The sequence below is a fragment of the Scardinius erythrophthalmus genome (assembly GCF_964197995.2).
Source record: "Scardinius erythrophthalmus genome assembly, chromosome: 5".
In the NCBI taxonomy this organism is placed as follows: domain Eukaryota; kingdom Metazoa; phylum Chordata; class Actinopteri; order Cypriniformes; family Leuciscidae; genus Scardinius; species Scardinius erythrophthalmus.
This window is the reverse complement of record NC_138225.1, coordinates 18,129,081-18,155,224: the sequence shown is the minus strand read 5'-3', so window position 1 is coordinate 18,155,224 and position 26,144 is coordinate 18,129,081. Positions and strand designations below refer to the sequence as shown.

The window sequence follows — 26,144 nt, the reverse complement described above, 5'->3', positions numbered from 1 at the left end:
CACATTTGTGTTTCCAGGCACACCTTCCAATTTGCCTGTGGAGGTGTTTATATTGACAACTGACATGGTTCATGCTCATTTCACAGGCTGGATCATTGCTCTAACTGACCATGAAGCTACCGTGACATTTTCAGTAATATAATATCTGCCCTCTTTTTTTTTTTTTTTTTTTTTTTGTCCTAGTCAGTTTAGAGTTTTTGAAGGCAGAATGTGCTTGCAGTGAAAATATGATGTGATGTCTCAAATTATCTCTTCAATCATTTGAGCAAGGTGGGCCATCTTGGGTGATTAAGATAAAGGTTTTTTATTATTATTATTTTTTTTATACTTATTCCTGTTTATATAGTGGAGACCAATATAAGTGGCCATATTCAGTATATACAGTATAATGACTCATTGTTCCACTGCATCACATATCCATTAATGTAAACTTTTAAAATGTCTTCAGTGATTGCAGGATCAATAAATCAGGCTCTCATTTAAGTCAGCACAATGCAATATGTCAATTACATAACTTTGGTAAGAAAGCATTACCCAAAAAAATCAATGTAAATGTTCCTCTAATCATAATCAAACCTCATGAATAGAATGTGACAAGAATGAAAGATGATGGATCATTTGAAAAGAAAAACACTTGCTGTGTGTTCAACCAGCTAAAACACATCTGCACACACTCGAGGTAATCCTCAAGATTTACACTGGGGGGATAATTTAAGAGGATTTATCAAACGATTACATCTCCGCAAAAGATGGCGACATTCCTGCTTGACTCTTGTGTTTCTGTGCTCTTATTCCTGTAGGTTATTACTGGAGTAAAAGCTGGAGGTCTCCGACATGGTCTTGGAAATACTGCGAGAAGACGAGCCATTGGAGGGGCTGTGAGTTGCCGGCCTCCCAGCAGCCACTCTGATGCTCCCAAAGGTAACCTTGTGGCCATCTTCACACGGCTGCGTCACGCAGGACACGGTGCTCTCCATTCGACTGGCCCTGTACAAACTGGTCTGGGTTTGAAGGTACCGGGTGGACTTGAGCTCTAGACCCTCGTAGGATCCCTCAGGGACGCATGGACAGCAGCGGAATGCTTGCTTAAATCCGGCACGGAACCTGAGGATGCGTGCAAAAATGTAGGAGAAGAATAGACAGATGTGATAATGATGAGTTCAAAGGTGAAAACCGACTTGAGGATATTATTACTTTTGTAATGGATTTTCAGCATCTGAGTGAGGCGGTAAAACCAGGATACATTACCGAATAATACATCACAGCATTGGGCTGTATTCTACGGTACAAAAATGGATCATTTCGAACAATAATGATATTATAGCAAATAACAGCGACTCTGGAAAGAGCTAGATGTGACTGTGTGTGTGCGTCAATTACTGTGTTTTCACTCCAGGTGAAATTACCTGTCATTGAGGCAGCAGTAGATAATGGGATTGTACATAGTGGAGCTCATTGCCAGCCACATTATAGTCAGATAGACCTGCTGAATGAAGGGATGCTCAAACAGGTGTGGGTAGAACTGGTAAATCAGGAAATAGACATGATAGGGGAGCCAGCAAACAGCGAACGTACATACCACCACAATCATCATCTTCACCACCTGAGGGTTAGACAAGAAGAGAACATTTCAATATTGGTTCTACTGTATGCCTATAAATACAGTGTCTGTCCTTCAAGCTGATTTCCTGGGTTTTGCATGCTGCCCACATTGTACGAAAACTGGCAGAATGCTGTCAGACATCATTTTCTCGACATTAGCTTTCAGGTGGTCCAATGGCCCAAAGCCACCACCAGCAAGCAGCATGCAAACATGTCATTAAAAATGAAAATGAAATGTAATAAATAGAGAGCTAAAAATATGCATTGTGCAGAAGCCATGTCTCAAAGAGCCAAATTTCAAAAACAGCTTAAATTAACTAATTATATTTTAATGGTCATTTTTCTCTGTTTAACATGTTTTCCCAAGCTTACTGTAATGTGAAGTGACAATAAGGCATTTGCAGGTTGATTTCCCAAAAAAAGTGTAATCGTTTGTGGCAACCTGACAGAAACATTGGGTCAAATAACGGCATGAGGTTAGGTGTTGAGGATGATGAGGAAAGTATTTGGGAAACCTAAGAATTTTTGCAATTCCAAATGGTGCTACTAGTGGTGCTTAAAACACATGCTACAGCTTTAAAGGTACACTCAGTCATTTTTATTTTTTTTAAACAATTGCACATTAAGAAATAAATACTTCTTTTGAAAACTATGTTTACGCATAAAAAGAATACAGTCATATCAGTAGCCTAAAAGCTAAAAGTTTTATTTCACATGCAGTGAGTTGCATCATGATGGTTAGCAGCATCTCCAAAACTGTTTCATTTAAATAACGCTTTTTAAAGCTGGAGTAAAATCTGACAACAATGGTATTTAAAACACAAATTTAGCTTCTTTAACTCTAATTACACATACAGGCTGGTTTGGCTAATGTCCATGCAAATTCACAGGCAACTGGCTTTTTTAACTGTAAGGCAGGACTACAGCGTTACTTTTTTTCCCATTCATTTTTATACAAGTTGATGTTTCATCACCTTAAACTGTCTCCGGAAACGTGCATTTCTACTATGGCATCAGTAACCTCTTTTGTGTGATGCTGCATCCATGCTGTTTCGGCATGCTTCCAAAATGTCACCCATACTGGCCAATACAACACCAAAAACAAAGAATTACTGAGTGCACCTTCAAATAACATATATTTCAGCAAATGCATTATATTCTTTCTCATTTTTTATTATTTTATTGAAACTGCAGTCAATAAGCTGCACCTGTCCGGACTAGGTCTGTGAAAGGTAGGTCAGATTCCTTAAACTACTCCTGTTCTACAACACTGGCGATTCCTGATCCATCTACAGCTTGAAGTGGGCCTGAAATCAGCATGAAACCCATCATGACACACGCTGCCAGAAGCCAGAGTATGTAGTAGCAAATCACTACAGTCACCAGCGGACTGTCACAGACTCTTTGATGTTTATGAGGCTCAACCCTAAAACAGGGACATTCAGGCGCTCTGAGGTAGTCACATTGTGTCATCATGCTGTATGTACCAGCAATATGTGCTGAGAAAATGGATTAAGATGTTTTGTGTAAGGAAGAAGAGGAAAATGTTAAGGCAAAACAATAGCAATAGAATGTAAAGTAGATCGTGGAGAGAAAACGGTTTATCTTCACTTCACATGCTTCAAGTGTGGTGAATGGGGCAGACATACATACACACACAGAATACAGATGAAAGAAGCAGACGGACCTTCTCCCCACCGATGAGTTTCATAGTGATTATTTCATGCGGCCATGTCTGACCCTCCTCTCCTTGCGTGTGAACTCTGTCTGCTCTGTTAACTCTGAGTTCAGTGTCTGACCTGGACTGTGTGTGTAAGCAAGTGTCATCGTGGTCTTAAAGGATGATGGAAAAAGGAGGAACAAGAGGGTGATGTGATGAAGACCTTGCGTTTGGCAGTCAGCTGCTCTTGGTAACGGTCAGACGAATCTCCTGGGATCTCACTGGCCCACAGAGTCAAACCCACCACCATGTAAGCACAGCCCATCACCAGGAGAGGGAGGAAGTAAATCAGCACTGCTACACACACAAAGTACCTTCAAAAAGATAGATAGATAGATAGATAGATAGATAGATAGATAGATAGATAGATAGATAGATAGATAGATAGATAGATAGATAGATAGATAGATAGATAGATAGATAGATAGATAGATAGATAGATAGAATTTATATATTAATATAACTCAAATAAATTCCAATTTCAGCATTCTTATTCACTAACTGCCTGAAATCCTGTTTAACTATGGTTTTGTGCTGCCCCCTGTGCATATATATATATATATATATATATATATATATATATATATATATATATATATATATATATATATATATATTTTGTTTGTTTTTTTGTGCTTATGTTGGACTCAATAGATCCACTTTTACATTATTTATTTTTTTGTACCATTTTATTATGCAAATTGATATTTTATTTACTTAGTTTTATTTTTATCTCCCATTTTTGATATTCTTTAATATTTCTTTGCATATTAAAAGTACAAAACCAAGACGAAGAGTAAAATGAGGGAACAAATTTGTAAACCATGGCCGCAAATAAGTAAATAAATAATCAAGTAAATCAAATAAATACGTTTTTTTTTTTTTTTTTACATGTGGTAATCTGTAAAATGATTTATTTCAATTAGAAAAAAATTTGCTGACAAATGCATGTAAATGTAATCATACCTTTAGTAAACTGGATGCTAAATGCAAACAGCATTTGCAAATAAATCAGTAGGTGCAATTCATTCTCAGTGAATTCCTCCTGCAGATAGTAATGTTTAATTTCTTTTTTTTTTTTTTTTGTCATTCTCAAAACATTTTTGCTTTGCCAAATCTCTGTCACACTTGAGTCATTTTGCCTGTCTGGAAAATCAAGGCACAGTTCATTCCTTACCCCTAATACACTTGTTCTGGCAAAGAGCCAAGAAGACCATGAATCAAATGCAGAATGTCAGACATGTAAAGTCAAAGATGAATATATTACTCCATATTAATCTCTCAACAGCAATTACAAAGTGAAATAGACTGCCTTTTTCCTTCGGTTTACAGTCTTACTGTATTAAAATGCACCACGCGTGTTAAACATGCTGACTTGCAAAACCATGGCCAAATGTCTATATAGTGTTTCCTTTTTTAATGGAACTACTTAAAAATGTTTCCATATCCACAGATGAAAAATCACTTTTCTGAATGAATTGGAAAGAAAGTATGTATAACAGAATGAGTGTTAGAATAAGGCGGGTTGTGGTGTCACTATTTTGGCTCATGAATATTAATTACATGTTATGTGATATTCAGGAATAGTTTATCCAAATATTAAAAATGTCATAATTTTCTATCATTCCAAACCTGTTTGACTTTTTATCTTCTGCAGAATGCAAGCAGAAGAACGCTGGAATCCAACAACACTGTGCCTCATCGACTTTCATTATGTGTGTATTTATATACACTGAGACATTAGTCGAAATATATATTATGTTCACAGATGTCAGAAAGAAGAAATTAGAAATAAATTGAGGCTGGAACTGACAAATTCCCATAAATTTACAATTTCAAACACATTTTGAGATATGTTGCTAAAATCCTTTCTAAAATGTTCCTGATGTTTTCTAAGAGCAGACAGTAAACACCTAAGAACCAGACTGAGAGATACTCATAAGAAATGCCACCTGCCACACTGAAGACAACACAGAGGTCTCTGTAATATTGTTGCTTCCAGTGATTCTCTCCATGAGGGAGCTGAAAAACAAGGCCATGATTAATTATACTACCATTGTTTCATATTCCTTAGTGACACAGCTGTCATCAGGAGAATTGTACTTGGCCCCATTCACCCCGTCCTCTAACTAACTAGCTTCTCCATGGAACACAGCACAATAAGGTACAGCACAAAGGAATTCTGATGAGTAAAGCAAGGCTGTCCAGGCACCTTACATTGACCACAGATTATGTCTCGTTCATCATTTCTCTAGCAGTTGAGTGCAATCAGGAAACAGTCTAAAAGAGAAGGCGAGAGACTGAAAAAGAATAAAAGAGTGATCGAGAGAGGGTGAGAGACTGAGGGGCTGTTCACATGACACTGTTTTCAACGAAAAAAAATAGACTTTTAATTTACACGACAACGGCATTTTGGGTGCCTGAAAACGCAAACTTTTGAAAACGGGTTTCAAAGTACACGTTTTTGAAAACGGGTTTCTGTTGAATCGAGTAATCCCAGAGTGCAGTCTGGATGATTGGGCCGGGCGACACATTAAAGGGATGGTTCGGAGTAAAATCAACCTAGGGTCCTTTGCACCATGACATCGAGCCAAACACCCCCCCAGAAGCTTTCTTCCCTTGGTTGAACATTTTTAAAGTTAGAGCTTATTTCAAGATATCAGCCGAATGGCTTAGTGCAGGCGCTATTGGCTCCAAATTTGTATCTCGTAAATTACCCCACTAATAATGCCCAGAATGGTACCAAACTTCTACACAAATAGGTTCTGTACACATAAAATGAGGCATTGGAAAGTTTGAAAGTACATCAGGAGTTTATTTAAATAACACTTGCCTGACGGCTCATGCTACTGCTATAACCCAGACACCGACGTCACTTCACTGAGTTGAGAAAAGCACGTAAAAGTCCTGGCAGAAAGCGATGCATAAGGATGTAGTGTAACGACGAATTATAATTTTTTCCGAATTGTTGACAACTTAGTGTTAACTAATAATTGTTATAAACTGGTACTACCAACAATATATTAGTGCATTCCTGGAAATGGGCGTTGTTAACATCCTTATGCATTGCTTTCTGTCAGGACTTTTACGTTCTTTTCTTTTCTGGTTTGAGGGCCGATGACAACAGGGGAGAGGGGGAAGGTTTTATGCATAGACAGTATAAGAAGTGGACAGAACCATCTCATTGGAACTCAATTAAGACAAGTGAAGCCCATTTTTAGAGATTTTTTAGGACGTCTGTTCATGACGCGCAGACTCAAACCGACTCAAACAGAGCTTGACGACGTAGATGTGACGTGAGCAACCCGTCTGTCTTCTAGTGGCTGTGGCATGAGAAATCTGAATCATTCCCTTCTGAAAGAGTGTGAGTAGGAGCTGTCCATGAGCTAGGAGCAGGAGAAACTTTTGCTAGGTATTCTGAATAATTATTTAGTCATTTTGCATCCACGTCCCCCGATTGCCCGCGAGCTTCTGCTCCCGTCCATACGGTAATCTCTCTACTGTGCGACAGAGAGTCGCGTGGTTATGACGCAATCGTTAGCCTACTTTTACAAAAACTGCATCTACGGGGCCATAACGTAAGATACAAGGTAATGAAGGCAACTTCCGGTCGACTTCCTTCCCGCTTGGTTTTATCAGAGAATGTCTAATATGGCGAGAAGTTTAACTCTCTGTACACTTCCGGCTTCTGAACTGATTGCAGTTCCTCTCTAAATCCATACGAGGGCGCTCACAGGACGAGTGCAGAATGAATGGAGGTCTATGGCGCTATACCAATAAAAATCCACTTTTCTCAGGATATAATTTTTTGTCTAGTAATTTGAATGTTGTATTCGAAAGGAGATGCAAATAAATTATACATTGCTGGGTGTCACTTATTTGCTTTAAAAAGTCTTTTAAAGTGTCAATGACGTCATACATGTATGACCAGAGATACTGCTTTATGGCATTCCTTCAGTCACTTTGGTGCGTTCGCGCACTGCACTTTCTTTTCACTCGAGGCATCGACAACACAGCTGACACAGGTAAACACACTTGCTAGAAAAGTTTTTGTTTTGTTTGTTTCTGGTCCCGCTTCGGATGACACGATGCCATCAAGCGGTATCTCTGGTCGTAATCAGTCCTTCACTGACCAATCAGCGTTCATTAGCAGAATGCTAGCGTGTTATGGGCAACAACAACTCAACCTGTAAGAAATCGAAAGGACATAAGTACTCGTTCATTCAACTTTCGACCTAAAACCCATGTTGAACTTGCAAAATCTACAATCAGATTTGAGATTTATCAACGGCAATCGGGTGAAAGAGATACATTTAGTCGTCTAGCCCCATAGACTCCCATTCATTTTGCACTCATGGCGATCGCCCCCAGTGGAACTCTGGTGGTACTACAACCAAAATTCGGTACAATAGAGTTTAATAGGGAGTGGGCAGGCTCTCCGTAGACGGGCTCTGGTTTTATGATGTCTAGAGCATTTTGATTAAGTCCATTCGTTACATCGTCATCTAATGACCTGGCAGCAGAATACAGCGTTTTTAGTTGTTTACGCGGATCCGTGTGAATGGGGATCGTATTGACAATGGTGTCGTCTGTGCGCGGAAAACTCAAAGGAAAAACTAATCTGTTTTAAGCATCGTTGTCTGGTAAGCGTACCCTGAGATAGTGATAGACAGAGAGAAGCATCTGATCAGTTAATTAGGAAATAGGGTAACATTTCTCTTTCTAGTTTCAGAACCTAATGTTACTTAAAACAGGTAATAGTGCCTTTTTACAAACCGTTTTATATTTATAATTAGATGGTGGGTTATTATTATTATTTTTTTTTTTTTTATGGTGGGTTATTGTTGTTACGGTCACCAGTTAGTCACCACCTCACTACAATTCCCATCATCCTCCCTGGCCCTCACTCCTCCATTAGTTCACTTGGTTCAGCTGTATCTTGTTAGTTACTATGTTTACTGTCATTGAGTTCATTTGCCCCAGCTGTTTCTCATTTCCCTCTGTTTCTCCCTGTTCCTGGTCTTATACATATTTATTGTTATCAGAGACTAGTGGTGGTTTGTCTTCTGTTCTTAGTTTTGAATAAAAGTATCCTGTTATATCTCAACCACCTCACTCGTGACAATTATGCTGTTTTGGACCCCTTTGGCTTTCATTGTATGGACAAAAAAGGTTAAAACATTAATCAAAATATCCACAGAAGAGAGAAAATTATATTTCTCTCTTCTCAAATGATGACAGACTTTTTGGATGAACTCTCAAATGAACTCTTAACTATACAGATTTAATCTTTTTAATCAGTTTATTAATATTTAAAGCTATATCCAAGCAAATGTAACATTTGCTTTGTAATACGTATATCTCTAGAACGTCTACAAGGTCATACAAAATCAAGCACATCTGCACAGAACATCAATTTAGTACATAGTTGAATTGTACAAAGTTTTGGCTCATAATTATCAATTACGTAATGCGGCTGCTGGATGGTTTAAGATTACCTAACGACAAAAAAATTGAGCAAATGAATATTAATGAGCTATGGTTGTGCCAAATAATGACAGCACAACCGGCCCATCTTGCCCCATCCTACTCATAACGCTCGTTCTGATGCCACGTATTCAGACTAGCAAGGTCAAATTCCAGAGAGAAAGTGATTTTTCATCTGTGGCTGTGGAAATTTCATCAACAAAATTGAGCAGTTCCTGTATGAAATATTATAGTAGTTAAGTGGTGAATTGTGGTCTTAAGTTATTGAGTAAATTAGAATGCCATATGTCAGAACAACTGGACAATTCACAGTCAGAGGTAATGAAGAGATGCAGCAATATGCCAGCCAGACTGATTCCTTTCAGCGTCAAAGTCAAGAATTGTTTTACTTGCGCTATATGACAAAGTGTCTGACAGAACTGTGTTGGAGAAAACGGCTGCCAGTTAGAAGCGATGTCTCATGCAGCATCACACTTCCAAATTGGTTTCCACCTTTCGAAGTGTCTGTTTATTACCATAAGTGAACAGTGTGAGGGACTTTCATGCAGCAGTAGCTCACTAATGATATGTAAAATACAAGTTCCAGCACCAAATTTAGGGAAATGGATCATAAAGAACATTACAATATGTCTGTGGTTATGGACCATGATATAATAACATTTGCTTTTTGAATAGATGTCCAGAACTTATGCCCAGGGTAGAATGCTTTAAGGTACAATCTATGTGGCTTTTGCCATGCAAGAAACATTTGCAGTGGAAGGAGAAATTAGCAGTTACTTCATTTAAATCAAGCCCAGGATTTGGTCAAAGTTTGCAATGTGACTACCAGATGGAAACCTAATTATAAAACAAATAAAGGCTGTGTTTTCCCATTCTCACCTCTGCATGTCTTCTAACGTCTCCACTAAAACTCCACTGCATCTCAGCTTGAGGGGAACATTTGCAAAAACAATCTTTGAAATGTTCTTTCAGGATTTGGACACGTCGGTCAAATATCGGAAAAACAGGAAGGGAGAGAGACTGGAACATCTGATATGGTTTACATGTGTCGGACGGAGTGATTATACCTTATTTAGCATTGCTTTACGTCATATCGCTACCACCAAATGCTTGACCAATTATGGAATTCCCCAAATTACTTTGTGACAAAAATAATGCGGCCAATGGTGTAGATGGGGTGGTGATTTTTTTTTTTTTGTGCCAGAATCTTAAGAAATATGTATTCTTTGAAATAACTTTGTTTTCGTTATATGGAAATTGTTGAATTGAGCTATTTTAATAGTTTAATCGTTTGTTGGTTCTCTTTAAATGCTTTAATTTTTATTATATTTTTATCTCAAAAAGTTAATAAAAATAATGTTAAACAATAAATTAGCATAATTCAATTGGTTAAGAGTATCTTGAGAGAGAGTAATAAAAGGTTATTTTAAAAACATTTATTATGGTGTAATTTGTGTTCTAGACAATTGCTTTATGCATCATTTTATTAATGTTTGTAGGGAGCAAACAAATGCTAAAGAAAGTGTAAGGAAATTTAAAAACTTTTAAAATGTTACAAAAAGTCGATTTAAAATAAATGCTGTTCTTTTGAACTTTCTATTCATCAAAGAATCCTGAAAAGAATTATCCTGGTTTCCATAAAAATACTAAGCTGCACAACCGATATTAATAATAGTAATAAATGTCTCTTGAGCAGCAAATATGCATATTATAATGATTTCTGAAGGATCATGTAAAACTGAAGACTGGAGTAATGGCTGCATCAGCATAAGATACTTTAAAAACTTAAGATCATTTTTAAAAATCTTTTCTTTTTTTTCTCATTTCAAGCATGAGTAATTAATTGGCCTTTTTATTCTCACAATTGCACCTTCTGTGGATCTCTCCTTTAGAATGACCACTGAATGGAACTTTTTTCAGCTATATGAGTTGTTCTGTCTTCAGACGCCTCATTAATATTTCATATTAGTTGATATTTACATTAAAACATGGCTAACTGCACTGTGAGTTCTTCAGTAAAATGTGAGTTTCATGGCAATTTGCTGAAATCAGTGCTGCACAGAGAGCACCCTGTCAGAATCCAGACCGAGGAGAGCTCAATTTCCCCCTTTTCTCGCAAGGGCTGAGAAGGAGAAAGAAAGAGACGGAGGGAGAGAGAGATGAAGCCTGTGGGTCGCCCCAAAAAGTTCCAGGCTAAGCAAACTGTAACAGACTGGCCACATGCTGTTAGTGAGCTGTCAATTGAGGTGAGTATGGTGGAGAATGTGTTATCTGTGACCCGCTATCAAACAGAGCCAGAGAACACGAGTAGTTAGTTAGTTTAGTTAGTTTAGCTTTATTATCCCCCATGGGGCAAATTAGTTTACAGCCAGCAGTCACATACATATACAGTACCATCAACACAAAACAAAGAACACATAATAAAATAATACATTAAATATACTCATTCATTTAAAAGACTAATCGCTCTGGGGATCATGGACTTTTTGAACCTGTTACCCCGTGGAACATTATAACGACGCCCGGAAGGAAGCAGTAAAAACTCTTGGCACAAGGGGTGAGAAGGGTCAGCAGAGATGAAAGGCTGCTGAGATAACATCATACATCTCTGCATTTTTTGTAGTCGCACTGAATTTAAATGTATAAAAAAAATTATAACGTAATATCTAGCTACTTTAGCTGGACTATGTAAGTAGGTAAGTGTGTGTGTAAAACTGCCTAAGTGTAAGTGTGCTTTTGCAGTATTAAGTCTGGCTGTTTATCTATAGAGGATGAATAGGGTTATGGGGGATAATGATAGGCAGTATAATGCTGGCCCACCTCAATGTCTCCTGTTAAAGTATGCAATTCGATCTCTTTAAAACCCTGATTGTTTCTCCTCGACAGCAGTGAGATCAAATTGAAGACTTTTGCTTAAAAGTATGGTTATTCTGTCTGAAATTCTGCCATAATTTTCTCACTCTCATGTGGTTCTAAACTTTCTTCTATGGAACACTAAAGAACATGTTCTGAAAACGGTTTCATTATTTTTTCACACTGAAAGTAGGGCTGCAAGATTCTGATAAAAATAATGAATAGTTTAATGCGATGCTCAAGGTTTGCTGTGCTTATTTGTAGGGTCGCACAATTTTGCCAAAATAAATCTGATGGACATTACTATTAACAATGAAAAAACATTTTATTATTAATATTATTTCTAAATAGAAATATTACTTTTGTAATGTATCACTGTAAAATAAAAAACGAGTATATAAATGAATAATAATCATTTAACTATAAAATTACAATAGTGATATTTCTGGTTGTATTCATTTCTTCATTTTAAAACTTTCAAGCTTTTTATTTTTGGATAGAAAACCACAGGTAGCCTTTAAAGCTTCTCTTTTCTTGACAGCCGGTTTATAAGCGCTTTTCATTACAAGTTTGAGCAGATGGTTGATGCATGTTGCGTTTCCAGATGCACGTTATAAGCGACCCAAAGTTGGAAGCGACTCAAACTAGAGATTAGTTTGTGTGGAGCAGCATTTAATGCAAATCGAGATGATCATCTAAATGAACACAGTGCCACGCTTCACTCTGAAACACGCAACACATATTAATTCAATCGCACCAAGCCATATCACGATTCCTATTTTTTTTTTATCAATCGTGCAGACGTACATTGGGATCTGATGTTGTTTGGAGCCCAACTTTCTTCAAAATATATATATTTTTCGTGTATATATATTGAAAAGTCATACAGGTTTGGACAGACATGGGGGTGAATAAAAGATGACAGAATTTTTGCAGTAGACAATCTTTTTAAAGTCGGCTTGAAACTGAAGTTTTCTTCCCTATTATGACGTACTGTATACGGGACGTGATTTTGGACCATGAATTGGACCATTGTGGTCTCATGCATGTGACAGGTTGTCCCATTCCATGGTGACTTTAAATGAAACATAACCATTAAGTCTTTCTCTAAGCAAAAAATATTTCCTCTGGGTGGTCTGCATGTATGTGAGAGCAAAAGTATACTGTATGTAAACGTGTGTGAATGTTATTTGAGTAGCATACAGATAATTTGTCAGCACTTGAACATAAGCATGTGAGCTCAATCAGGTATGTCGCATGTGAGCTTTCATAACACAGCGGACTATTTATACTCTGGCATGTGTCTGCAGTCTATTATAACTCCCAAAGCCATGAATAAGAGCGAGACAGTGCGTTGTCCAACACTTCAAAACAAATTCAAGGGCTGTAAAACAGACCTGATGTCATTTCTAATCAGACAAATCTATTATGTTAACGCGAGACAGGTCTCATCTCAGTTTGGCGCACTTAACCCATCTGTACTAGTCATTATGGCTTCATTATTAAAATAATAAGTGCTACATCCATTCAGACATGCTATCCGTTGCTGACTGGATGGCAATGGCACTCAGAAAGTAGTTTTACAAAAGAGCATTTGAATATGAGGTGATTTATTTTCATTGAATGAATTTGATATTTACAATCAATCATTACAAACTGTGTATGACTTTATGTGTGTGAAATTTGTGTGAAGGTCTGAAGAAAGTATCTCATTTAAGACAAACAAGAAGACTGCAGTATTATGAGTGAAGTCTATTATGAGTCTAATCTTTAAGCTGGTGTTGATGAATGGCACACAGCGTACAGTGCTGAAGACAGATTGTTCTCCTGCTGAGTGCATCCAACCTCATGTGGCTCTGAAGATGTTTGTGTTCTGTTTTTACTTCTTGCATGGTTGTGAGATCAGTGATGCTGCTAGAAGTTACTGGTATACATTGCACAATATTTTTTATTTTTTGCTTTAGAAATACCTCAATGTCTAACTCTGAAACATTTTCTAAAGAATGTGCACCAATTAGACCTTACTTTTAATTATGTTTTAGCTTAACTGAACGAATTAAGGGTAGGTATATCAAATTATATATTACATTTTCTATAAATTATTAAAAAACCTCTGATGTCAGTCTGAGGAGGCAAGCTTTCCCCCAGTCTTATTTACTCCCAGAAAAGTTTTTTTTTTCCCAAATCTACATTAACACCTCAAGGGAGTTTTACAAAACCTTTTTTATTATTATTATTGTTTAATGCATAAATATATAAACATACATAACAATATATATATATGTACACAATATATGTACATAATATACATAAATATTTTGTGATGTTTATCCTCACAAAAAACTATTTGCCAATGAGGCAAAAAAAAAATCTACTACAACATGTATTACTGTAAACAAGTCCAAGTTTACATCTGGTTTTAAGATGGGTTATCGGCGCCGATCACAAGTGGTCAGTCGAGACGCATTAGCATTTCCACCTGGTATTAACATGCATTTCAAATGCGTCTCATGTGACCACTTGTGTTTGGATTTTGTCGAGACACTCTCCTCTTATTTAAAATACATCACTTTTGCGGTAGAGTTGCAGGAATTGAATGGAATGGAATGAAAAGGATAATAAGGGTGGCTGCAGTTTCAGGACGGTTGAGCATATAAGCCGACTTTTCACCATCCCTGACAAACAACAGACAGGAAGTTATTTATTTCCAATAGAGAATAGTATGGGAGCTGTATGGAGTTCTGACCTTTTGCTGTCACAGTGTCTGGTTTGTGTTCCCTGGGTAAACACTAGAGGTCCCCTTCCCTCACGGTGTCACTCACTCATGAACTGCAATTCCCACAATCCTGTCTGTACTCATCACTGTTCATTGCACCCAGCTGTTCCCCATTATCAGTGTTAGTTTCTGTGTGTATAAAAACCCTGTCTGTGTTAGTGTTTGTTACGGAGTCCTTGTTTAGTTCACACCACTTCCTGAGGTCAGTCTTGCGTGTTCCTGTTTGTTTCTTGTTTTTGGATTACTTATATGGATATTGACCTATTGCCTGGACTGGATGTATGAATACGGATTACCCTTAAATAAAAGCTGCATTATTGGATCTACTTTTGTCTTCGTGTGTGCGATCGTGACATTTGCGAGATGCTCAACTTTGTATCCAATGTGAGCTTATATGGTACCTTGAAATATTTGAACTGATAAACTAGATTTGAGCGGATAGACAGCACAACCGGATGTGATTCTTTTTCTGTAAATTTGACGCATGAATCCTTTTGACCTAAATAATTATTTTAGAATTATTACATAACTAGTTTAAAGGAACCGTATGTAATGTATTTCAATGGATCATAAAATGGCCCTGATATGTCACTAGATATTAAGAAATCATGTTCATTTCAAATACTTATATTACTGACAACAGTAGTCTGGCCAGGATATTGTCATTTAAAAGTGAAGTTGCAGCCCTCAACTGATGTTGATGTTGTCATGTTGTGTTTTGGCCTGATGCCCCACCCTCCACCTATCTACCAATCACAAAGTCAGTAGGGGGAGGGGGAGGGGGAGGGGGAGGGGGAGGGGGAGGGGGAGGGGGAGGAGATAGACCGCTCTACAGTCATATGAAAGTGATTGCAGTACCAGTTTTGGCCACAATCTTACATACGGTTCCTTTAATTATCCATATTAAACATACTATGTTTTCCTTCCAGATGTATTGCGAGGTGTTTTATACATTAATTTTACCATGGTGAATGAGCGAAAGCAGTAACGTCTACTTTTTGTCCAAGTTCATACCTCTGTGTAAACGTGGTCTTATTATTTTTACACGATATTGCTTCTCAAGTAAATGTATCTTGTTATAGCCTGTTACCTCTCAGTGGCCTAGTAGTGAGATACTTGCAATGCTTTTTATTGCCTTTTTTGCCTATCACATATTTTACTAATCATCATAAATTAGGTATCATTTAAAAGCTTAAACACTCAAAATTCCTCCTGGGAGACTGTTTTTGAAATTGGATATTGTATTACCATGGAAATGGTTACTCAATCCTTTAGGCAGGCTCAAATTTTGTGATACCAACTTCAAATCTCTCAGTGGTCCAAATATACAAATGTAATGAACTAAACATGTTTTATTTCAAACATTATTGTGTGAAATTATTATTTTTTAGTTCAGTGCATTTGCTTTACAGTAAGCAAACTTCTACAACTTGTGTGTTTTTACTAATATAATAAGTCCAGTGTCTTATTTAAAAAGAGACCAGTCTTAGGTCTGTATTCCAAAGCATTCATGAATTACAACTTTAGGTTCAGATCCAGGAAGGTCAAAAAAGGGACAGCTAACAGTTTAAGAATATTTTTAGTGTAAAATGAGACAACAATAGAGATTTAGGTCTGGTTTCACTGCCAGTATTAGGCTACATTTGTAGCTTTCATAAACGTGAAAAAAAAAAAAAAAAAAACATTACTGGTGAGAATCTTGTGACAAAACATTGGCAGTGACATATTTTAAGATATGTCAGTGCAAGTTGCTTTCAGTTAAAACAGCTCAAACATGTTTTTTAGTCTGGGACTATGCTTAAGCCTTGTCTGTGAAACTGGGGGTAAGAATCATAAATGTTCCTTGCAGTTTGTGAATTGGGAATTATAGAAAAATATGTTGTACGGTACAAAAATGGATGTGTTAGCTAAGCTTCCTTGTTAGAAACACCAGAAAAAAGGTCTCATCTCAACTGGTGTGAAAGACACAGTAATGGAAGAGGGGAGTTTGGGAAAAATGTGAGAGTTTTCGTGAGTGAGAGAGAGAGAGAGATGAGAGAGAGATATGTTGAGGTGCTTAAGAGAACTTCTCTGGTGCCTTAGAAAGCTGACTCCTTCACTAACTAACACAGAAGGACTAGCACTTCTCACTCACCGTAGTAAAGGCAGAGAGTAGGAGGAATATAACAAGTACACCAGAAAGTTATAATGTAGTACAAAACAGAATATGAGTGAGAGGCAGAAACGAGGGATTGAAATGTACAGAGATGATCTAACAAAGAGACAGAAGAGAGAATGAGAAAGAGAAACGAGGCTTTTAAAGCAGGGGTGATAAATGATAGTAACACCACCTTTGTATGGTGTCTTTCTCTGCAAATATATCTAAAAGAAGAAGAATCTCTAATTGTTAAGCAGAAGTTTATATTTAGTTTTAGTGTGTTACAATGAGTAATAATCCAGTGCTGGAAATTGTAATTGTTTTGCTAAGTGCTCACTGTAGTTGTTTATAACGAAGTGGCGGCGTCAATGTTCTCTCCGGCGCACAGTTCTCAGACACACGCTCTAATCAATCACGTTTCGATTGCAATAATCTATCAAAAGAGCTGTTTAAATTACATTTACATATTTCTAATCTCGATTAACTTTTCAGTTTTAACTTGGAAATTAGCAAATACTCCACAGTAGATACCTGATATCTAAATCAGTACATCACATGCACTATTTATCAAAACAGTTCTCTGTTTTAGCAGAGTTATTTGTGTATAATCGTATTTCGTGAGCTAAGCGGATTTGTGACATCATAACAGGCACATCTGTGCATCCCCCCCCCACTCCCCCCACTCCCCACCACAACTGTCCTCACCACATTTTAAAACAAAGTGCATGACGCCCATGAAAACTCTTTGCAGAATGATCTCAGCTTCTAATGGACCCGCTGGACTTGAACCCTATTGGACACCATTTTCACAGAACATTATATTAGACCTCAGCACTTCAGATTAATGTCAATCTGAATACAAGCCAACTTTCTGAGAGTATACCCCACCGTTTGGAGGAGTAATAGTCATTAGCGTATGCTCTTGTAAAGTCATTGTATTTACCCTTGGGCAAGATTTCCAATTATGTTTGCTTTAATAGTCTTGCACTTTTTCTTTTACTCTCTCTTAGGACCATGACTTTCCTGTGTTTAAAGTTTTCTTTAATGAAGCTCCTCTCTGTTGTTATATAAGTAAACACTTAGGGGGAAAGCAGCACTGATTTTTGATTACTCCAAATTAGAGAGTCATAAAGGTAATATTTCCAGCAATATCCGGAAACGGTGGTGAAATTCGATCTGAAAAAGAAATTCTCTGAGTCTGCACCTACAGCCATAAATCTCTGAGGCACATATTAAACCTAAATATTTTCCAATATCAGCTAAAGGCAGCATGGGCGACAAGTAGGTTGATTAGTTAAAAGTGAGATGCTTACATCTTTTTGAAGTCCAGGAGAGTGTACTCAGGCCAGTCGATGTAGCAGACCACCCTGCCCGGCAGCTGGTCCGTGTCAGAGTAGTAATACTGGGGGAAGGCCAGCAGAAAAGCCAGAACCCAGATGACCCCGATCACCACCTTGGTCTGTGTTGCAGACATCCTCTGCTTCAGGGGATGAATGATGGCCATATATCTGTGGAAGAACAAGACAGATCTGTTGTATACTGAGGTATTTATTTTAAACATTTTTTTTTTAAGCTTATTTCCAGTTGAACTTAAAATAACTATTATTTCATTCATAAAAAATAATTGTGAATATTCAAAATTAACCAAAAACATTATTTATTTATTTTTTACAAATTAATGCCCATACTTTAGTGATTCAGGAAATATTGTGTGTTCTAAGTGTTCCTTACACTCTTACAAAAAAGGTTCAATTGGGATCTATATAGAACCCTAGGGTTCTTGACTCAATTTTAAAGAACGCTTTTTGCTAAAAAGGTTTTATATAAGGAGAAATGTCTTAAATGATGTCATATTTAATGGGTCAATTTTTTTCTAGTGATAACATTTAATTCATAACATTTAATTCAATCTAAAACTGATTTGAAAAAATATATATATATATATATATAAATTAAAACAAAATTCATAAAATGATCCCATGATGGGAACTCCTAAAATGCTCTATAAATGAAGCGCCTGACAGAGCCGTTTAAGGTAGAATCTTTTCTTCTAACAGTATAGAAAACCTTGGTTGTGTAAATGAAGACAACCTGTCTGCTTGTGGATTTGGCTCTCAGCACACATTCACTCTTATTTACAACCACACTTATTTTCCCACTGTGATCTTCTTCATTCATACGCTACAGTTCGAGCTGTGCTTGAAAGCAAGAGATGCTGCTCTGCACGCTGAACAATTTAAGCAGTCAACACATCAGTGACTTCATCACGTACACACACACACACGTCTCCGTCCAGCAGATCTCAGTGGTATCAAAGATAAATCCTCTTAAATCATTTGCTCCAATATGGAGCTGTATCATTATAAAATGGAATGAAGCTCAGACAGTAAATCCCCAACACACAGCATTCAAATATTGAGTACAATAGTGGATTTGTGTGGTTATTAGTTTTGGGTATGTGCTATAATGTATCATTGTGATAAAATGAGCTCTGCAACAATACATAGGATCAGTTATATGGGCAGTGAATATTCTCTTGTGGCAGGAATTGAGAAAAACCCTGCAAGACTCCATGTACCACTTTCAGACAGTGAGATGGTATTGAAGGTCAGGCTTTGTCAGACATTTCTTTGTTTTCCTTAGAATCTGTGTCTGGTGTGCATTTTTCTTGTGGTTTTAGCCACATGCAAGGCCTTGAAAAAATATAAAGACTCCCATTCTGAATTCTTAAAAACAAAATGTGTGGTCTCTACTACACGCTCAGAAGAAAAGATTCTATACAGAACCTTAAAGGTTTCTGTCAGGAGCTTCATATTTTAGGGGTTCCTATCATGAGATCATTTATTGATTTTGTTTTAATTATTTTTTAATTCGATTTTATTAATTAAACAGCTTATGTTATCAATAGAAAAAATAACCGTTAAACAATTATTTAATACATTTATCCTTATAGAATCTCATTTAACTTTTTTGTGTTCAAGAGTGAGGGTTGAGAACGGAGAATGATTCTTATTCGAATGATTATGATGTCTAGTAAATTGTAGAAACCAATCTTCACATTATTTTCAAAGGTACATCACATTAGTGGCTGATTTAGCTTTTAAAACAGCAAAATTCGCAGAAAAGTAAGCTGTTTGCATCGCTGATTATTGAAATGATCTCAGCATTTGGCAACAAAATTGCATTTCTGTTTACATTTTTCTACATTTTCAAATAATTGTTAATGAAACCTATTGGTTAAACTTCAGGCATGGCAGTAATGGTGTCTTTTGTGACGTCCTTCCATGTGAGCCAATGTTAAGCAGAGCTCTTGATACGGTTGACTGGTTCACTTTTAATCCCTTTATTGGAAATTGACCTTCAAAGTGACAACTGACTTCATTAATAAGTCTCTATCTGGTTTGTGGAGATAGTTTTGAGGAACAAACTTTTCTGACCAATAAAAAATGTATTTCCTTCTCCTTATTTAATTTTTTTTAATTAGTCCCCAACTGCCTGGAATGCCCTAGTCTTAATATTCGTAGCTGTCTTTTAGATTCACAGCCTGAATAATGATCAATTTATTTTAATAAATTATAGGTTCAGGCCAATTGTTAGGCAGCTGCGTCAGACAATTGTTTTTCTTCTGTGCAAATTTTGAGTCTCTGCATGGATTGTTATGCACACAGAATATTTTTGTTGTTGTTAAGAATACCAATGTCACTTTGAAATAATGTAAAATCTGTCATCTTTTAATCACCCTTATGTTGTTATATGCTAAAACCATATGACTTTCTTTCTTCTGTGGAACACAAATAAGTGAATATGAATGTGAATCTTTCACTTTTAAAAGAACATGCAGGATATTGCCTGCTCTATAATAAAAGTGAAAGGAGAAAGATTAGTTCAAGTTCCAAAATGAAAAAAAAAAGCACCATATAAGCATTGTGAAAAGAGTGTGAAGAACAGACTAAAATCTGTTGTAATTCACTGGAATTCTTCTGCTGTAGCACTAAATTAATTTTGACACCACTGACAGCAATCATATTTGGTTTTGTCACATGCAGAAGCCCATGGTATCTAGCAAATAATAGTTTTAATGTGTCATTTTTGCAGTCTTTTGGCAGGGGGGAACAATTACCAGACCATCTTTTATGAGGCTTTTATGGTGCCGTTTTGTCATTTTAGAGTTTGACAGATCTCCAGATTGACAGATTTTTTTTTTTTTTTGTTCATACTGGTTTAGAAAAATATGGGCGAGTAAATGAATATAACATGTTAATTTCCGGGTGAACTATTGATATTTGAAATCGAATTCCTTAAAGCATAAAAATAAAACTTCAACGAAATAAACGTCAATTTAAAATTCATAATTTAGTCAAATGAGAGAACTTCCACTCCACTGATAATGGGAAAACCTTACAGCTGAACCACCACCAGGCGCACACACTTAAGCTTACACGATAGACAATCCAAAAAATTTTAAGTAATGCCCTGAAGGACAACATAATCGCATACAGTGCCAGAAAAGATGAGGGAGTAAATGAGGAACTGACAATGAACTCATGGCACACTCTCCAGCAGGTTAAGAGGTCAGACACAGCACCCATACAGTGAAGTACATCTGTTTGACATAAGTGGAGCTCAGGGAAACAGATCATCGGTCTGAGCAGCGGCAGGGCTAAATCAATAACGACAACATTCTAGAGCGAGCGGAGATGGACAGTGTGCTTACACAATTTGATGCTTGCAGTGCTCTTCCTTCAAATTTAGCTTTAGTCCTGTAATTTTATTAGGAATCCTATTCCTGCCACACATGACAGTTTGAGCCTCTGATCCATGTGCCGTCCCACCAGCATGCTCTTTAGCATGCCGTCACAGCTTGACTTTGCGGTGTGTGTGCTTATCAGTCTACAACATGTGTTTAAATGCAAGAAATGAAAAGTAAAAACAGTTGATATGTGAGATGTTATATTTGGACAAAGAGGCAATGGTTTGTTGCTACTAAAGCACGTAACACAATTATGTCACACACTGCAGTTTAGCCCAAGTGATCTGTCTGCACAGAGGTGACAGCCCTGCTGCTGTTTGTGAATGTACACCCGTCTGCATGTGTTAACAAAGCAACAATGACTCAACCAGAGCGACAGAGCTGAAATCTGGGCAAGCAAAACACATCAGACAAAGTGCGTAGGAGAATTTGTATTGTAATAATTATTCATAACTGGGTTTTAATATACACAGTGATGCAAAATAAGAAGTAAAATCCATATAATTTATTAACACCTGTTCAACTGCTTGTTAATGCAAATGTCTAATCTGCCAATCACATGGCAGCAACTCAATGCATTTAGGCATGTAGACATGGGGTGCGTCTCAGCAGCTCTAGCTTGGTCGTGAATCAGTATATTGTGTACACGAATTCGGGCACTGGACAGTAAGGACCCTGGCTCACTACACATTGGGACACCGATGACAATTTTTTTCCGGTGACATGACAACGTCCTCATTGTACAACATCACTACTGGTATTTATGAACAACATCAGAACTGATTTCTTTCTGACATTATCCTAAATTGTTATTTAAAGTACATTATGATAAATACATTGCTTGTTTCGTATACATGCAATGTTTCAACTGTAAATAAACTATAAATGTTAGCTAGACTATGTTCATTACCTGTCTAGTGATGTATGTTTATGCTGAAATATAATTAAAAAATGGTTTGTATTTAAAAAACATCTATCGCGTGTCATTATGTGTATAGAGAGTTGGCTCAGTGATTTCTGTTTTACGCTTCAGAACTTCCATTAAGGGAACATGGTGAGTATTAATGATCCCTGGTTTTCACTTTTTTCAGGAGAGTCAACTCTCTTGACTTTTTAGGGAGCAAACTTTTCAGTACATTAGTAGGATTATACAATTGAGATAGCCATTAAAATGGCCAACTCCCTGATCAGTGCCCCGACAACTGAAGAGGTGATTGAGACGCACCCATGGTCAAGATGAACTGCATCAGAATGGGAAAGAAAGATGATTTAAGTGACTATATGAACGTGGCATGGTTGTTGGTGCCAGACGGGCTGGTATTTCAGAAACTGCCGATAAACTGGGATTTTCACGCAAAACCATTGTTAAGGTTTACAGAGAATGTTCAGAAAAAGAGAGGATATCCTGTGAGCGACAATTCTGTTGGCGAAAATGCCCTTGTTGATGCAGAGGTCAGAGAATGGCCAGAATGGTTCGAGCTGATAGAAAGGCAACATAAACTCAAATAAGAACAGAAAATTGTGGCTACAATTCACACAGGCTCACCAAAATTGGACAGTAGAAGATTGGAAAAAACGTTGCCTGCTCTGATCAGTCTCAATTTCTGCCACGACATTCAGATGGTCGGGTCAGAATTTGTCGTAAACAACAAAGCACCTTTGAAATGTGGGGGAATGGGAAATTTGCATCATGGATGTGCAGCCGACAAATCTGCTGCAACTGCGTGATGCGATCATGTCAATATGGACCAAAATCTGTGAGGAATGTTTCCAGCACCTTGTTGAATCTATGCATTGAAGAGTTAAGGCAATTCTGAAGTCAAAAGGGATTCAAACCCAAGGTGTACATAACAAAGTGGCCTGTGAGTATGTATATATACTTACTAAAACGTATATAACGGCTTTGTTATTGCGCCTTTCGTCTGGACTTTCTTAAAGTTGTAATGAAATAGACAGATCTTTTCTCTGTACTGTCTGTGACGTACATCCGAGTGAAACTGAATATTAAAAATAAAAAAATGTTGGGCAGGAACATCTGGGGTTCTGCCTGGTTGTTGATTGGATGGAGGCAGATCTGATTATGAACTTGTAGCCAATTGTAAGAAAGGGGCGGGGTTTAAGCAGACTAAAGGGATAAAGAACAATCACCAGAGAGAGTTCTTACCATAGATTGAGTTATGACATTTTTTTATTAAAAAATACGAGGTAAAAAAAAAAAAAGAAAATTGAAATACATGAATGAATTGCTGGATGATTACAATATGATCAATAAAATGCATTTAGAAAAAAAGGGATAGGGCGAATTTTAACGGCTTCATGTAAAATAATTTGAGGTTTGTCAGCAGCAAGCATTCTGAGAATGCTAATTAAATTTTACTACTACGTTACATCTTTAGGCATAATTCAATTTTCCAACCTCATAGTGCCCATTAGTTGATAATAATCACATCACTGCATGACAGAAATCACTTAAAACTGGCTGAAGATAAAACATGCTCGAATTCTACAGAATTATACTACTCCTAGAACTACTTTGAGTGCTTAATGAAAAGCTCTAGACTCTGTAAATGTCTTCTTTATAGGAATTGCTCTAAGTTATTTGTTTGTAAACCCATGATTCATTTGCTGTGTATGCTTCAAAATTTGTCTTCAGAGAATGTAATCTTGGCTTGCTTTTTTTCCCCCAAAATAAATCTTTCTAAGATAAATAACCCATTAGTGCGACAAGTATTTCCTCTGGAAGGACCTGAACACACACAGTGCAGTCTTGGCAAGAAGCAATGCCCTCCATCTCCACAGGTCTCTCAGGTAATAGAATTTTAAAGAAGTTCATGTTTCTGCATGTAGATAAATGGCATGTTTTTTTGAATATTATCTGTGCTGTGTCAAAAGGTTAGAAACATGATATCTTACAATTAGAACAGTGTTATGAAAGGTCAGACATTAACTGAAATCTGGAACTTCTTGTGAATAATTCCTTATGCTGCTAGACATGGCAGCTGATGAATGAAGAAACAAAGCAGACACAATCACCTCTCAACAACACAAACACTAAAGAAATTAGGGTTTCTAAATGATGACTACGGTAGGCTATGAGTGGGATGACAAATAACCATCATCTATCATATGACATCACAGACATACAGTATGACCTCTGCCATCTATGCTGTGATCATTTCTAATATAGACATGAAAAGGACTACAATTTTACACTTGTGTTCACATTGTGAAGGCAGAACTGAACATTGCTAAATGTTATTACATTAGCAATTACATATCCATTGTCACCATAGTTTCTGGCAAAAGAACGGTACACTCTTAGAAAAAAGGTCCAATGGGGTTTAATATAGGAACCTTATACACTCAATTTAAAAGATCCATTTATGCCAAATGGTTTTATATGGAGAAATGTCTTAATTTGCAAATTACTTTTCATTAATCCATTACAGCATGTTATTCCATTTTTGCTGATAAAGTACTGTGGGCTATGTTTGCGAGCTGTTTAATTCATAAAATTGAAACAATTAAAACTAAATCTATAAAATTATACCATGAACCCTTGACAGAACACCCCCTCTCCCTCTCCCCCTCTCTCTCTCTTTCTCTCTCTCTCTCTCTCTTGAATAAAATGGCACAAAATCTCATCTCAATACATTTGATCAGTGGCTATGGTCTTCTTTTTTCTTTTTTTAATTGTCATTTCATCATCATTTAAGGATTTAGTCATTCGAAATAACTCGTTTTTAGGTTAATTGATCTGATTTAGTTATAGATAATAGTGATCTGTGGCGCATTATACCTATGTCTATAATGTTTTTTAGATTTGTGGAGTAAAAACTATTGAACTGAATATAAAATTAGACCCTCCTAGACGGGGTGGCTCACAAGAAATTACCACTGTTATGTTGTAGCCTACAATCAGGAGGAAAATATGGTAGTTTTTGTAATGGGCTGTTTTACGAAAAAGTCATTTAGATTTTTAACACATTTATTTAATATACCGTCAAAATATGTTGTACATTTTGTACAACGACAGAACAGGCACAAGCACAGCCAGTCAACAAGAAACCCAATGTCATGCGCGTGTCATTGTGTGAATGGGAAAGAAGGAACTTACCTGTCGAGCGCAATCGCGCTCATTGAATATATGGAAGCGAAGACGGCGGCTATAGGAAAGAAGTTGTGGAATCGGCAGTAATAGAGTCCGAAATACCACTCGTTGTGCACGGAGTAAACAAAGTTTATAACGGTGTTGAATGCGGACATTGACGCTTCAGCGAACGCCAAGTTCACAAGGAAATAGTTCGTCACGGTTCTCATTCGTTTGTGCGCCAAAATGATCCATATTACCGTAATATTGCCCACCACGGAGACAATGACAATTGTGCTGTAAGCCACTGCCCAGAGCACTATCCTCCAAGCAGGTTGCACAAACTGGTTCCAATATATCTCGGTTTCATTTTGTTCGATGTAGTTGTCTGTCCAGTTACTTTGGAAGTCATTGGAAGTGATGAGCGAATCCATTCCTGTCGGGAAAATGTTAAATGAGATTTAAATATTGTTTATTTTCTTTTATGCTGGATGTCGTATTAATGTTAAATCGATCATGTTCCCTTTCGAGAAAAAAGGTCAAATTGTTGAGTTTATTGGCGCAAAAGGTGTTCCGAACAGTATTCTTCAATTGTCTTCTCTGATAAGGGAAGATGATCCCTGTGTTCCTTTAAACAAGACAGGAGAACAGATCGCAACGGCTTGTTCCTTCACTTTTCCTCATCACGAAACCAATTTTAGCTCTTGGTTACACACACCTCACTACTCT

At 37.0% G+C, this 26,144-nt stretch overlaps 1 protein-coding gene across 2 annotated transcripts; it reads right to left on the bottom strand.

The window, feature by feature from the left end:
* Window positions 1-176: 176 nt before the first annotated feature.
* tacr1a (tachykinin receptor 1a) lies at window positions 177-26,144 on the bottom strand (the record flags this gene model as incomplete). Of its 2 annotated transcripts, XM_081366638.1 has the most annotated exons (5): window positions 25,443-26,144; window positions 17,889-18,083; window positions 3,486-3,636; window positions 1,407-1,603; window positions 177-1,104 (listed from the first exon to the last, which is right to left on the bottom strand). In XM_081366638.1, exons 1-5 carry the CDS (start codon window positions 25,847-25,849, stop codon window positions 789-791), a joined length of 1,266 nt encoding a protein of 421 aa, XP_081222764.1. In that variant the 5' UTR covers window positions 25,850-26,144. The 2 variants fall into 2 exon arrangements, with proteins under 2 accessions (XP_081222764.1, XP_081222765.1); XM_081366639.1 differs by lacking the exon at window positions 177-1,104 and having other exon boundaries at window positions 1,403-1,603; window positions 25,443-25,940.